The following is a 15,073-nucleotide window of genomic DNA, read 5'->3' as shown; positions in this document are numbered from 1 at the left end:
AACTTAATGGTGCATATAGGAGAATAATGGGGTTTTTGCAAGACATATTCATAGATGGATGTATCACAAATGATGAGCTAAATTATCTTAATGTTTGTACCCTGTCACCCAAAATATTTTTGGGGCGCCTAAGCTACCATATAAACGTGAATCAACCCCCTATGCATCGTGGATGCTAGAGGTATTTAGTAAAATTTCTGGATGTTAAATTGAAAGAATATGTGACAAATGAACCTAATATATGTAATGACTCTTTGATTTTCTAAAAAGAATTGATATCATAACTTTTGATGATAGCTTTGTTTTTAAAACTGTGGATATTAAAGATTTATACACTGTTATCCCACATGATTTGGGTGAGGAATGGTTTTGACATTACTTGTCTAGAAAGGGGGTGTCTTAAGTTCTCATTAATATGTGCGAACAATTGTTGGGTATACTATTAAAAATAATTTTATTTTGTTTAGAAAGGAATTGTATTTACAAACAGAAGGAGTCAGCTATGGGGTCTTCATGCGGGGGTTTGTATGTGAATATTATTATGCTTGAATGGAAGAGGAGATACTTCTTCGACTCCCCTTTTTACTTCTATTTTTATGTCTATTGCCATATGTATACCCACTTTTTGGATGATATATTAATCCTATGGAAGGGCCCCAAAGATGAAATCGGGAGGTTTTTACAATACATCAAGGGGACAACCTCTTTTTTTACGATCTGTGCATACCATTAATGATAGAGATTCCCTATTTGGATGTTTTATTAAAGAAAGATGTCCCGAATAAAAGGTTTATTTCTGAGATTTTTTGTAAAGAGACTTACTCTTAATGCTTTCTTACATTTTGGTAGTGGCCATCCAATTAAACTGAAGCAGGCCATACTTAAGGGTCAATTTGTATGGGAGTTTTGCATAGTGACTTTAATGGATTCATTTTTAGATGAATGTTATAAGTTGGAGGGGATATTTTTAAAACAAGGCCACCCTCAAGAGTTGGTCAGAGAAATGATGGCTGAAGTAAGAGAGGAGAGAGAAAATGGGCACTTTGTGCCGATCTTGATGGTCTATTTAAATAGCGTCAGTAATAATGATCCTTTGCAGGATAATATGTTTTGTGGCCAGCCCCCTACTAAAGATTTATTTACTAAAACAAATATTCAGGTAGAATCAGGAAAAGGAGCTTTCAGTAGTTCATTTATCATTACTTTTGGAAAGGATTTATTAAGGGATATTTTGTTTTAAAATTAGAATATCCTGCGTAGTGACAAGGACCTGAAGGGATATGTAGGTGAAAGACCTATTATTATTTATAGAAATGGCTGTAATCTTAAAAATATGTTTGAAAATCAGAGTGGTCTAAAAAAAACTTGGGATAGATGTGTAAATGCAGAGTGTGCTCTATTGCTCATACATTATGGAAGCGAGTGAGGTTATAATAAATGGTTTAAAGCTTAAGATATACGGGAAGTTTTCCTGTAATGCAGACAAAGTTGTCTACTGTGCCCTATGCTGTCATTGTAAGTGTTTTTATGTTGGAAAAACAGAGTGGAAATTAAGAAACAGGATTTGGGTGCATTTAAGGGACATTAGACTTACAAGGGAAACTAATGCCCTTGCTAAACATTGTAGTGAATTTCAAGGTCATATGTTTAAGTTTTTAATAATGGAAGCCCTGGAACTAAGTGAAAGAGGGGGTGTGTGGCCATTGTTATTGGAAAAATCTGAACTTAACTGGCGGATTCGCTTGAATGTGAGGTATTAGCTAGGCCTGAATGAAAATATGTTTGTTAAGAGTATTTTAAAATTAAAAGCTTTGAAACGGTGAGCGGAATGTGATTACACTATTATTAATGTTTATTCATTTTTATCATATATAAAGATGGATTTATGGTTTAATGGATAATGCGAGTATACAGTGGACGTAATTATGCATGCTCAAATATTTAGAGGTAGGATATGGTTTTGACGAATTTGATTGTTTCTGCTTGGGGGAGGTGTAACTGCTCTATAATGATTTAATTATCTTTAACGTTACTTTATGAAGAGATGAATGGGGCGAGACTGATTTTATCTGATGAAGTTTTGTATTGTAAATTAGAAACAAAAGTACCTATTTTGCAAAGTTTTAATCATTAATTTGCAGTGTTTTAAACATTAATAAATTGTTTGTTTGATAAAAATGTGCCATTTGTGGACTGGACGTAGTTAACTGATTTGAGTTTGTTTGGTTTTTGGAGTTTTCTGGCAATGAGCTGTGCAGCACTGATCATGGATTAATAGGACATCATGTAGGGCTTCTTACAGTGGTGCAGCTATGCACCATAGGTGTGTTTATGTACCAGGCTTGGGTGAGAGCTGCAGCTATCTGAAAAGGGCCGTAGTATAACCATAACACACTCCTAGAGCATCTTATTGTTATGAAATCAATATTCATAGTACTTTCTCTGGGAGGCCATTTGAGATGCTAATTTCTGTTGAGCCTTTATGCAAGAATGCCTACCCAGCTTTACAACACCAAAAATTTGGAAAGCTTTTCTTTTTTGAAATTGTAACATAATCTGTGAATACTGTTAGGGGATGAAGAAGGCAGCATTGGCTTTAAATGTGATGAAGATGGGAAAACAGTCATACTGAATGTTTATTTTATTGTACATGTTTTGTGTATAATTGATTTATGTAATTTACAGATGTAAGATTTTATTTCTTTTTTGTCTCTTTATGCAGTGCCCTGCCAGACTGTTCTTGACTATTTCAAAACTGTACTTCAGCACCACAACCAGCTTGTAATGCCACAGCCAGAAGAGCCACTAACAGAGGTTAGTGCCTCCCTAGTTACGTTCATATGTCATCTGTCACAGCCAATAATCGATTCTGTCAGCATCTCCAAATGACCTATTCTGTTCTTTTTATGGTTGTGTAAGGATACTAAGCAGTCTTTTATGCCTTTAGTACTACTATGTCTGTCACCCAAATTTCAGATGTTGTGAATGTTCTGGAGTCAAATGTAAACAGTAAAATACACTTTGATCAGATATAAAGTTGTAGTACTACAAGGAAACAGTTGTGGGTGTATACGAGTGTGTGTGTGTGTGTGTGTGTGTGTGTGTGTGTGTGTGTGTGTGTGAGCGCACGCACGCTTGCGTGCAAGTGCATGTGTATCTGGATAAAAGGAATGTGCTATTTAAGATCCTAGTACACTATGACTTCAGATGTAAAGACTGGTAAACAGACCTGTGTGTAGACAAGTAGGACAGAAATGCATGCATGTTCTCTTACAAGAGAGGACCAATTGAATTCCACTTTAATGAAAATTCTTAAACTACTATAATATTGCAAAATATTTAAAGTTTATCCCTTCATACATAGGGTGGCTGTTATGTGTTAGCTAATAACAGCATTTTAAAAACGTGAAACAGTTAAGTATTTATGTCACTGTGACTCTTTGATTTATTTTATTGTATGGATGGTATTTGTTATATATTGACAAGATTTGGGAAGACATCTCATTTTGCGCCGTTGTGAACATTTATGCTGTTGGTATTGTACGGGTCCATTTGTGTAATGGTATATGTTTGCTGATGACCATGTTATTAGTTTACTTAACTTCCTGAAGATGGTAAATTAGCTAATCAGGGACCTTTTTTCAGCTAGGACCTGGGCTAGAGGTGCTCCCCAGTTAAATAAGAAATTGGTACAAAAACCTGTTGCTTGTAGAGCTACATAACTAGAGCATTGTTCATGTCTGGTCCAAGAAAAATTGCGGCAGGCAAGCAAGCTAGAAGAATGTAATGTCTATAGGCAAAATATTGCAGCCCAGTTATGCAGAGGGACTAAATTCAGTGAAGAAGTTTCAAGATAAGGGGGGAAAGAGATGGGGAGAAAGTAATGGTAGTAGATGATGATTATTAAATGATAGAGATTATGTAGTATGAGTTAAAGTTGACTATTTGGGAAGGAATGATAAAAAAAGATTAGCTTGAAAGTTGTGAGAGAGAAATTTTTAAAAGTAAAGAAAGACGGGAAGGGGTAGGAACTGTGACACAAAAGTGCCTTTGTCTACAAAGTGCTAACATAAAAGAGGAAGTAACTATAAAAAGGTTACAAGACAAAAAGAGAGCAGTAATGCTGTGTTCTAATTAGAAGATGTCCATCTTCATTCATCTGTAGGATGTATTCTGCAGGCATTTTGGACTGTTTAGTATGTAACTGTGTCATGTTGCCTTGCTTGCCACCTTATTTCCTACTCAATACCACAGAACCACCTCTATGAAGTTCTTTCACATGCAAAAAAAGTTTGCACCCAGGCTGCTTTTTCAACCGTTTAAGTTGTTTTTAGAATGTTTGGTATTTGTATGTATCCATTAAAAAGTAGGCTCCATTTTTTTCTCTTTTTCCCTTTCACGTTTTTTCTTATTGTCAGTGAGTTGTTTTCTTTTTTTTTTTTTTTCCCCTCCTCCTGCCTTTCCCAGAATGTTTGCCCTCCTTATTGTTGGGCTTAAGCCTGCCATTTCATTGCTTGTGATGATGACCTTTCCTTCTGAGTTTGTCTGTGGTAGGCCCAGGAAGTGATTCAATGCCTTTACTGCTTAGAACCGCAGCTTGGTACTTGGTACCTACTGGTTTTCATGTGGAATCTAGTGCAATAATACAACAAAGTATTTTAGAAAAAAAATTTTGCTTTGCAAGAAACTTTCATCTTTCCATGCCTGGAAGCCTTGTTCTGTTCCTCCATCCTCTTTCCCTGCTTCATTTTCTAAACATGAGAATTACTGCTCCCATTCTTACTGTTCCAAAAAGAAGCCAGATTAAAAAAAAATTAGTTTGCTCTTTGTGACCGATCTGATGGCCTGAAAACATTACATACTCAATGAACATTCCTAGAATGTAGACATCTGCAGCAGAGAATCCTAATTTCCTAAGTATTCTTTTCCAAAGTTCAGTATTAAAGAGTTGGTGGATTATCCTGTGCAGTCTGTCAAACTCTTGTATACCACTTTAGTGGAGTCATTAGTTGAGGACTCCCTGTGGTCCAGACCGTTTATATCTCCCCATTGTTTCCTTTCCGTTCGATATTTTTCAGAATTCTCCTCCCTTATGAACTTTGATTTTTTTTTTTTTTTTTTTTTTTTTTTAATAGTGATGAGGCAGTACACAGACAGACAAAGACAGCGGTGGACAGTGGCACATACACATACTTTTGTAAGGTTTGAAAGCTTAGTTGGACTGCTGAAGTGTTTCAACATAATAATCATTACTATCCTATGAGATTATACTCTAGGTAGACACTAATCCCCTACTCCAACTTTCAGGGTTTTCAGACATTCCCATGCAGGGCTACCCTCCTCATGATGTGAAAAAGAAAAAGTAAAAAAAAAAAAGAAATACGTTGGTCCTTTTTTTAAATGGATACTTGCACTGAGTGAAAAGTTGAAAAGCACCTTTAACATCATCATTTATATTTTTCTGCAAGGGTTGATCAGAAGTGCAATTGCCTATATTAGTCTTGGCAAACTCCAGATCTGCTATAAGTACCCAGCTTGGGACTTTTTCATTAGAAATGTTTGTTTCACTGTATTGTGATTACTAGATAAGCTCTGTATTTTTGGAGATCTTGCTAGGACTCCTACCATCTCTGGGAAAGATCACAAACAAGTAGTCGGATTCCACTGAAGGATCATCATATCCAATAAGTTTCATAAGTGATTACTAGGCTAATGACCCTAGGTGGGTCTTTATAAGCCCAGCAATTAACAGTTAAGGTAGTTAAGAGATGACATAAAAATGGTGATGTATAACCAATCTGCAGGAAAGTCCCCAGGAACAGATGGAATTCCAGTGGAAGTTTGGAAGTTGGGAGGGAAGAAAGTGATAACGATCTGGAATTTTTTGTTTAACACAGTTGTAAAGGGAAGGGAGATACCAGCATTCTGGAAGAAAGCTGTGTTGGCTGTATATCAAAAGATGGAAAAGACCAATCAGACCCCAGTCTCATATAGGCCCATTTAAGTTTGAATCATGATTATAAAGTGTTTATTTATATAATAGCTAAATGAATGGCTTGTCAAAATTAATAAGTATGGGTCAGTGTGGTTTTGTGGAGGGGAGGCAAACATTTAGCAAAAATTAAAGTAGGAGGGTTCCTCTCTAATAAGTTACCTCTGAACAGAGGAACCGGGTAGGGATGTCCTCTTTCCCTTTTGTTGTCTGTGTTACTTTCTGTACCAATGCCCTAAATTTAAGGGATTAAAAAATTCAAGGATATAATTAGTATGGTAATCAACAAATGTTAGCTTGGTTTGCAGACTATATTATTTTTACCTGATAAAACCAGAAAAGGACATCTCAGTGTTGTGGAACATTTTGAGGCAGTTTCAAGTCTTTTCGGGCTATAAAATGAATGAAGTAAAAACAAAAACTATAGTTGTAAACTATGTACCCACACATGAATTGGTTCAACAAAACCCATATTTATGGGGGCATGATAAAAAGAAGTGTTTAGGAAAATTAGTTAAAATGATTCTGTTATAGCAGCTAAGGATATGTGAGAAGAGACTAAACAAAAGATAATACAAAAACTGAAAAAGTGGAAGCTGTTGTTTATGGATATGGATAGCCAGATACAAGCAGCGAAAATATTTTAGTCCCTTCAGTTTTATATACAGGTCAAGTATATTTTTATCAGTCAGAGAAGTTGTGGACAGTAATAAATAAAGAGCTGAAGGTTTTTATCTGAGAGGGGACAAGGGCAAAGATCAAGTGGTATAAGTTGATTCCTCCAGTAGAGCAACGTGGTTTAGGATTACCTGATTTGAAGGGATATTTTAGAGCTACACAGTTAAGGCACATGCACGTAATACAAGTAAAGAGCTATCATTTAAAGTGGAAAGGGGTGATGAGGAAGGGGGGGATTCAAGAAATAAGGAGAGAGTGGAATTTTGCATGCAGATCCTTAGGGAGAAAAAAAAGCCGTACAGAATATTGTTAGCAGAAAGTAGTCTAAGAACTAAAACACAAGAATGGAGAAAAGAGATTCTGCCATTAGGGGTACAGAGAATAGGCAAGAGGGAGCATGGATTAACTGGTGAAAATTGGCAAAGGAGCAAAGCTATTGGAAGCAAATCATTAGAGAGGGAAGGGTACTAGAATGGGAAGAGGCCAAGCAGACATTTGGACTGCAGGCTAGACTGCCTTCCTTATCAAGGATTGATGTCACCGTATAGGCAAAGATAAAGGGATAGAGGATTGCCATGTGAATGACCTGCTGTGACAGAGTTTTTAGTTGAATCTAGAACAGAAGATGTTGCTAAAGTATAATTAAGTAGTACATGCAGCATTTGGGGAGACCACAGAGGTTCCTGACCAGGAAAATCCGGGGTCTCAAACATCTATCCTATACAGATAAGCTAAAAGCCCTGCCCCTCTACCCAGTCTCGTACATGTTGCTCAGAGGTGACCTGTGTCTGGCATACAAGGCCGTCTCAGACTCGGCCTTGATGGAGTTGCTGCATATCCATAAGCCAAATTCCACTCGTGCAACCCGCATGCAAGGTCTCATCCTGGTCTGTGACATTAATAGAACTTGTTAGAGGGATAGATTTGGGTCCCAACGACTCTCCCATCTGTGGAATAGACATCCTCTCCATGTCAAGCAGAGTACCTCACTAGCCCTCTTTAACAGGAACCTGGACGACCAGATGGGAAACAGAAAATATACCCTTGGGATCCCACCTGTGTCCCTGCTGGACAGGGAAAACAGGTGCTGACTGTGGGAACATGGCTGACATTTTTGGCTAGGTTTATAAGAGCCTCAGGGCCAATAGCCTAGTATCATCCTGTGAACCTATAAGTAAGGCATATAAAATATTGCACAACAACTATTGGAATCATTCAGAGGAGGTCAGAAATTATTGGGAAGAGAGATTGGATAAGCAATTCGCAAGGATACAATAGGAAGACATTTATGGCTCCCGTATATTCAACAAAGTGTAGGAGATTTAGGATTTTTGATTGGGAGTCTTTGTTTAGGTATTTTTATACTCCAAGCAGACTCCAAAGATTTTTTTCCTTCAGTAGATGTCAAATGTTTTAGGTGAGATGGGAAAGTAAGAGTTAACTGGGAACATATGATTTGGGAGTGTACTGAGTTGGCAGACTGTAAACATTTCCTATAGAGTACTCTGTCAGAAATACTGGGTGAGCAAGTGGTTTAAGTAAGGAAATTACTTTTTGAGCTGGGATACATGTTCTGCATTGCTTAGACCTAGTACTGTAAGGCCTTGTTAAGTCTAATTATGATGGCTGCCAAAAAAGCAATTGCTAGAAAATGGAACTCAAAGTGCAAACCAAGTGTACTTGAAGTACTGTATATTGTAACAGATAAAAGAACTAGAAAAGGGTAGGAGCAAATTACATAGAAAAATGGAAACTCTGGGGATAATACATGTAGGATAATGTTTTGGAGGAGGAGTGAAATTTAAGGGAAGGCAGGTGTTGATCAGTTTTTGTAATGTTGTATTGATAACCTGCATATCTTCATAACTTAACCTGGCCAAAACCTTTTACACAATTCAACACTTGAGAATAAACTCATGTGTCACCCACTGAATTGCCAACTGGCTCACATATAGGAGGCAGATAATCAAAATTAACTCTGCAAAGAAACCAGTCACCAGTGGAGTCTCCCAGTGTTCTGTACTAGGACCTCTTCTGTTAGCATTTACTTCAGAAAAGTAGATGCTTAATATCAAAGTGCTTTGGCTGACTGAGTTTGCAGATGGCTGCATGCTAGGAACAGTTACTGAATCCCCAGATGACTTCCCCATCCTGCAGAAAGGCTTGTCTCGAATAAATAACATATCAAAATTGTGGTCTGATACTAAATGCCAAAAATACATTATTTCATCCTTTGGCAAGTCATCTACCCCAGGGAGCCACTATATTGACAGTATGCTGCTAAGAGTTGACCCAGTTGTTCAGGATTTGAAAACTTGCGTGGACGGTGGTCTAACATTTGACCAAAATGTGTCTTTTGTTGTAAGAAAGCCCTTCTCTACTGCACACCAAACAAAAGGATTGTATCTTGATGTACAGATGCCATTGTTCTCCTATACTCAGCCCTCATTAGGCCAATCATTGAATGTAATACCCCCTTTGGAGTGTATCTGTCCATACACATGCAACAACTGGAATGCCCACAGAGGTACCACACTAAAAAGAAACAAGGACTAAACAACATGTCCTACATAGACCGACTCAAAGCACTGTCACTATACTCTGCATCCAACTGACTGCTAAGAGGTGACCTCTGTCTGGCATATAAGGCATCGTCCAACCCATTACTGATGGTTTTACTACACATCAGCAAGTCAAATGGCATCACAAATACTTTGTCTAGGAATCTAAACCACTTCTGCAGCATCAGCAGAATGGTTTGGGGGGACAGACATGTCTTTCAGAAGATGCTGCTTCTCTGAAACAGACTTCCAATTCACATAAAAGAAAAGTAATCTCTGTCCATATTCAAGCGTAACTTGGATCTATGATGGGAAACAGAACATTTATCGCAGGACTGCCCCCTGTACTACTAATGGAGAGATGCAGCTCCCAAATACTTTATGTCATGCATGGGCCTCCTCAAATTATCTTTGGTCTGATTCCAGTTATACTTATTAGGGGTAATATATAATTATTGACCATGGGATGGATAAGGCCAATCTATAACCAAATGGCATAGGTTATTTCAAGCACAAAAAGGGAAATTGGCTGGGCTTAAAAGTGGCCCACAAGGACAGCTAGCCTAGTTCTTACCTTTGAGCCTGTGATTATCTAAATTCTTTTTAAGTAATCTCCTTTGGTCTATCAAGAAGTGAGTTTATTAAGTCCTTGCTTGCTCAGCTTGGTAGCATGAAGACTGGTGGTGGAGTCCCCTCATGGCTCAACTCCCAGCAGAGAGCAGCTGTGATTACACCAGTCTCCTTCTCCCTCCCAATCCCCAAAACACCAAGCTGATCTTTAGCACCCATTTGGTTACTCCATCAGCTATAAAGATATGAGACCGGTTCCCTGCTGCCAATGGTAGTTACTCATAATGTCAGACATATGGATTCTCCAAATCAACAGCCAATGGTAGTTACTCATAATGTCAGACATATGGGTTCTTCAAATCAACAGTAGGGGATTCAAACTGTAGTTTATGGATATACCTCAAGGAAGAGGTCAAGCATTAATACCAGCAGACCACGAAAAACTGGAAGTCCCATAATGACAGAAATGCACTCCTTTGACATAATAGAGGCTATGCTCTGTGGTCAGTCAAGCAGAATAGTACTCAAGGCTGTTCCTCATTCCAAGAAATGAAGGGCCTTGCATTCCATTTTTAAAGGGTTTTTTTTCCAAGACGAAACTCCTAAAGGTTGCCAAAGTTCAAGATGCTAATACTACTGCCCTTCCTTCCCTTCCTAAGCCCCCAGGCACTCCTTGTTTTTTTGTACGTCAGAGGTGCCTCCCTCTACATTCCCATATGTAGAGATCTCAGGCAGAATCTGAGGTTTGCGGTGGACTGTGTTAATGTTATCAGTTTATGTCCTTGTCTTTTGGTTTAGCTGCTGCACCCAGAGTTTTCACAAACTTTTCGGCCCTAGTGACAACTCACTGCAGGACCAAGGACATCCATATTTTGGATAGCTGTCTGATTAAGGCCTAGTCCCAGGAGGAGCTGCAAAGAGTCATGGACTGCACTATACACTGTTTAGCCACTCTGGTCTTCACACTCGACAGAGATACAACTTGTGCCTGAGCCAGAATATTGTCTTTCAAAAGGGGTTGGGGGGCATCTGGGACTTCTGGGTAAAAGCAAAACACAAAAAGGCCTATTTTCCACAACAGATGTAAAAGTCGAGTCACTGATGGCCCTCTTCCAGTCCATAGCAGGGAAACCCAAACAAAAAGCCAGACAGCTTTGACCTTCCTGGAACACATGGTGTCTACTTTATTGATTGTTCACTTAGCCAAATTATATATGATACAGTGGTTCCCTAAGAGCAGGTAGGACCAGCAGCCCCAACTTTTGAAGTTACCATCCATTTGCTACTATATGTCAGGGCAGAACTAATGTGGTTGGTGCAATAAATGAAGAGAAATAAGGTGGGGCCATTCTGGCAGACAGTATCCAGTCCAACCCTGAACACAGATGTGTCTTCTCTAGTCTGGGGATTCCAAACAATTGGACTGCAAAGTACAGGACACCTGAAGCCCCACATAGACATCAAAAATATAATGGCAGTCATTCATGCTTTAAATGTTTTCAAGGATGTATAGATGCCTTGAACTGTGAACATCATGACAAGCAGTGCAACAGTGATGTCATATAGAAACAAAACCAGGTGTTACACAAGCATTCCTACACCTTTACAGACTGGCCTTGCAGTCTACCATGTCTTTGAGAATGACAAATGTACCAGCTCAGGAGAATGTAATGCAAGATCATTTAAGCAAAACCACTGTTGAGCCAAACAAATGGATGCTACACAGGGAAATGTTCCTGGGTCAGACATTCAGATGCGATGTCCCTGTGTTAGACCTGTTTGCGTCTCCATCCAGCAGACTGTTGAAAAAATTTTGTTCCAGAGCTCTTAACAAGTTGGCTTGGTTATTGAAAGCCTTCTTCCTGAAATGAACAAATCTGTTTCTGTAAAGCTTTCTGTTTTGCTTCCTAGGTAGTATAGAAAATCAAGGAGCGGAGACCATAAATTATTCTCTTAGCTCTCTTCTGGCCAAGGCAGTACTGGTTCTCTGACACATTCAGAATGGCAAGTGAGAAGTCTGTTCTTCTCCCTCAGTATATAACTCTCCTGATGTGATATAGGGATTCCCCTGATGCATCACAGTCTGACTACATTGAAACTTGCAGCTTAGAGAATATGACTGTACTAACCTTTGTGCATCTTCACTCTTAAGGTCATGCTGAAAATTATGAGAGAGGCTTGGATGTAAACCTTGCAAAAATTAAAGAAATTTTTCCTCTGGTGCCAAAGGAGAACCAGCACCCTATACTGGTAGATGTGCATATGGTTCTCGAATATCTCTGGAGCTGAGATGGGCCTAATTTGCACATGTTAGAAGATACACTTGTGTGCTAGATCTGCCCGCCAGCCTACCAGTAACCTCTCCTCTTAAACTGGCATCCAAACCACTAGTGAGACCATTTCTAAAGGGCAACATCCTTCCCAAGCAATGTTTGCCTCCAGCCTGGTACCTGAACTGTGTTAGAAAAGTTAACCTTATCACCCTTTGAACATGTAGTGTCTGTAAACCTGGAACTACGTATTGGAAAATAATATTTCTTACTGCATTCACCTCTGCTAGAAGGATATTGAGTCTTATTGTATCACTTGCAAAGGCAGGGTGACCCTCCACATTAATTCCTCATTCACACCTGAGAAGGTTACAGAACTAGCCCTTAACAAAACTGTTAACTATATTTTCTCCCTAGAACTGAAAAGAAGGAAGAGAGAATATTCTGCTTATTGGACACTGATAAAACACATTGAGAGATTATCTGGACAGAACAGAAATCTTCAGAAAATTAATTTTTTTTTTCTCCTTTGCTGAGAGCAAGTTAGGGTCAGTTGTGTCATTCATTGCATCAAATTATGTGAAAAGATCAATGTGAAGTTGGATGTTCCAAGAGGGCTGCACATTGAGTAACAGCTTAATTTCAGCTTTCCCAGTGTGAAAACAGAAACTTGGAAGAGAGAGCCAGTAAACTCGTATTTTGGGGTAAATTTCAGTAACTGGATAGTAAGTGTACTGGCTGTATGGCAGCAAAAAAGAAATTCAGAGAAGTTGAAAGAAAATCATTCACAAAAGTGAGGAAACAACACTGACTGGGAAGAATTCTGCAGCTGTTGAGCAAAAAGGAGAGCAAGTTCCAGCTTTGGTGCAAAACATGACTTCAGTAACCCAGAGGAAAAATAAGTCAAATGTACTCTGAGCTGATTAAAATTAACACTGACTGAGTATATCAATTCAAAAGGCTAGAAAAAAATGGAAGAAGCTTCAAACAGATATTCAGATGAGGTGACAAAACTGCAAAAAGCAGAGGTCGAAATGAAGAAAAGACTGGCTGAATATGAGACTGCTCAGGAAGAGATGTTTAGAGCACGCAGAGAAAACCTGAGATTTTCAGCTATACCAGAGAAGCTGGAAGGAACAGACTATATTAACTTTATGAAAGCACAAATAATCAACTGGACTGGTATTCCACACTAGGATGTGTTAATTGAAAAGGTACCATTATGTGTATGCTCCAAACTTACCCATGCGAAATCAACCAAGACCTTTGATAGTAAATATGCAGTCCTACCAGCAGAAGGAGTTGATTCTGACAAAACTATGGCAGAAGGAGAAAGTACTGAAAGTGGGAGACAGTAGAGTAGCGTGGAAAATGATTACTCGCTGTACACCAGGGAAAAGAGGAGTAAATTTATTCCACTAATCAGGGAAGGTCGAGAAGGAAGCATGAGATTAAAGCTGCTGTACCCAGCTATCTTCAGAATATTCTTTCTTCGAGGGACAAAATCATTTTTTGATGCAGAACATGTTAAGGAGGAAATACAAAAGTTTGTCCAGCAAAAAGTGAACTGTAAAACAGAAGAAGATTCTGCTTCTTTTTCTCCTGGTAACAAAGACCACAGAAAAGAGTATGCCAGTGAAACCTTTTCCAATGTTTCAACAGAAAATGTTAGAGAGAAAAGAAGCACAAGAGTTGATTAGAGGAACCAAAAGTACAATGGAAATGAAGCAGAAACTGGATTCGGGAGATGGAGATAAACAGGAATAAAACCAGCAGCTTGGAAATTCACAAATAAATGTGGGATTGCAAAGCATTAATTATGTTTGTGAAATGGGACAAAACAAGAAATCCTGGAAATATTGGACTTTTTTTACTTTGTTAAACTTGTAGACGACTCTAAAGCATATGCCCTACTTCATGCCATTAATGTTTGGAAGAACACTTAGGAGAGGGGAAGAGGAGGGAGAGGGTTAAAACAAAATTTTGGTCTTAACAGTAGTATTGTTAGTAGTATAGGATATAATCTGCATGCTACAAAGTTTCTCAGTTATTTCCAATTGTAATGGGGATACTAAAGTAAACATGTGCGCCTGTGTTTTTCCTTCTCTCTTTCTCCTTGTTCAGTTTTAAGAAATATAGGCACTGCCATGTAAAAAAAGAAGAAAAGTCTGGTCAAAAGTGCATAATACAATAAAAATGTATGTACATTTTCTCGTTCTTGCATAGGGAATGACTGGATAAAGACCCTTGGCTTGATCTAGTAACAAATTTTAAGAGAAACAAATAAATAAATGAACACTGAATATAACAAAGCTTTCTTCTAGCAAATAAATGACTGCTTGTAGAAACAAGTCTGTATTTGGTTCTCATGTCTGTATAGAAACAGTCTGATAAAGAGCAATACAAATAGAATACTACTTTATTTCAATGGCTAGGAGATGATGTTTTCTGAAAGCATTCAAATGTTTTCCCCATCTGGGACAGCAACAAATATGAGACAAAACCAAACAGCATTTTGTAGAAGCTTAGGTTGCACTATGTGACTTAGCATGAATAACCTTTTTAGGTTAACCCAAGTTTGTGAGTGTGGCTGTCAGTTTGGGACAATTGTTCCTATTAGGAGGGTAAAACTTCAGTATTTGAATGTTTGCTAGTATAGATTTGAGGGGTGTATTGGGGATGTATTTTTTTTTTTTGAGGCCTTTCAATAAAACAAAACATTTTGTAAGATGTGACATAGGCTGAAATGGATACGACAAGAAATAACTGTATATAAAAGATCAACTTGCCAAACTTTAGTGTATGTATGCAACACAAAAGCTGGAAGCAGACACTTAATAAAAAGCTGTTACACATACAAGGTGGGAATATTAACTTTTTAACATAATGACCCTTTCTATGTTATCTTTAAATGTAAGTGGTCTCACAGTTATAGACAAAAAAGAAATAATAGTGAACTATTTAAAAAAAATAGAGTTCAAATAGCTGTGCTACACAAGGCA

The 15,073-nt window shown here is 38.2% G+C and overlaps 1 protein-coding gene across 1 annotated transcript in view; it reads left to right on the top strand.

The window, feature by feature from the left end:
• The window catches only part of BEND4 (BEN domain containing 4), a 337,208-nt gene that overhangs the window by 209,527 nt on the left and 112,608 nt on the right, over positions 1-15,073 (top strand). The window contains exon 3 of the mRNA XM_044061514.1: positions 2,723-2,814. Within this exon, the coding sequence (XP_043917449.1) occupies positions 2,723-2,814 (92 nt within the window). The remainder of the gene's footprint in view (positions 1-2,722; positions 2,815-15,073) is intronic.

Source organism: Protopterus annectens, chromosome 2.part0, assembly GCF_019279795.1.
Source record: "Protopterus annectens isolate FY-2018-M chromosome 2.part0, PAN1.0, whole genome shotgun sequence".
Classification (NCBI taxonomy): domain Eukaryota; kingdom Metazoa; phylum Chordata; order Ceratodontiformes; family Protopteridae; genus Protopterus; species Protopterus annectens.
The sequence above is the reverse complement of the archived record's forward strand: the minus strand, read 5'-3'. Positions and strand labels throughout refer to the sequence as shown.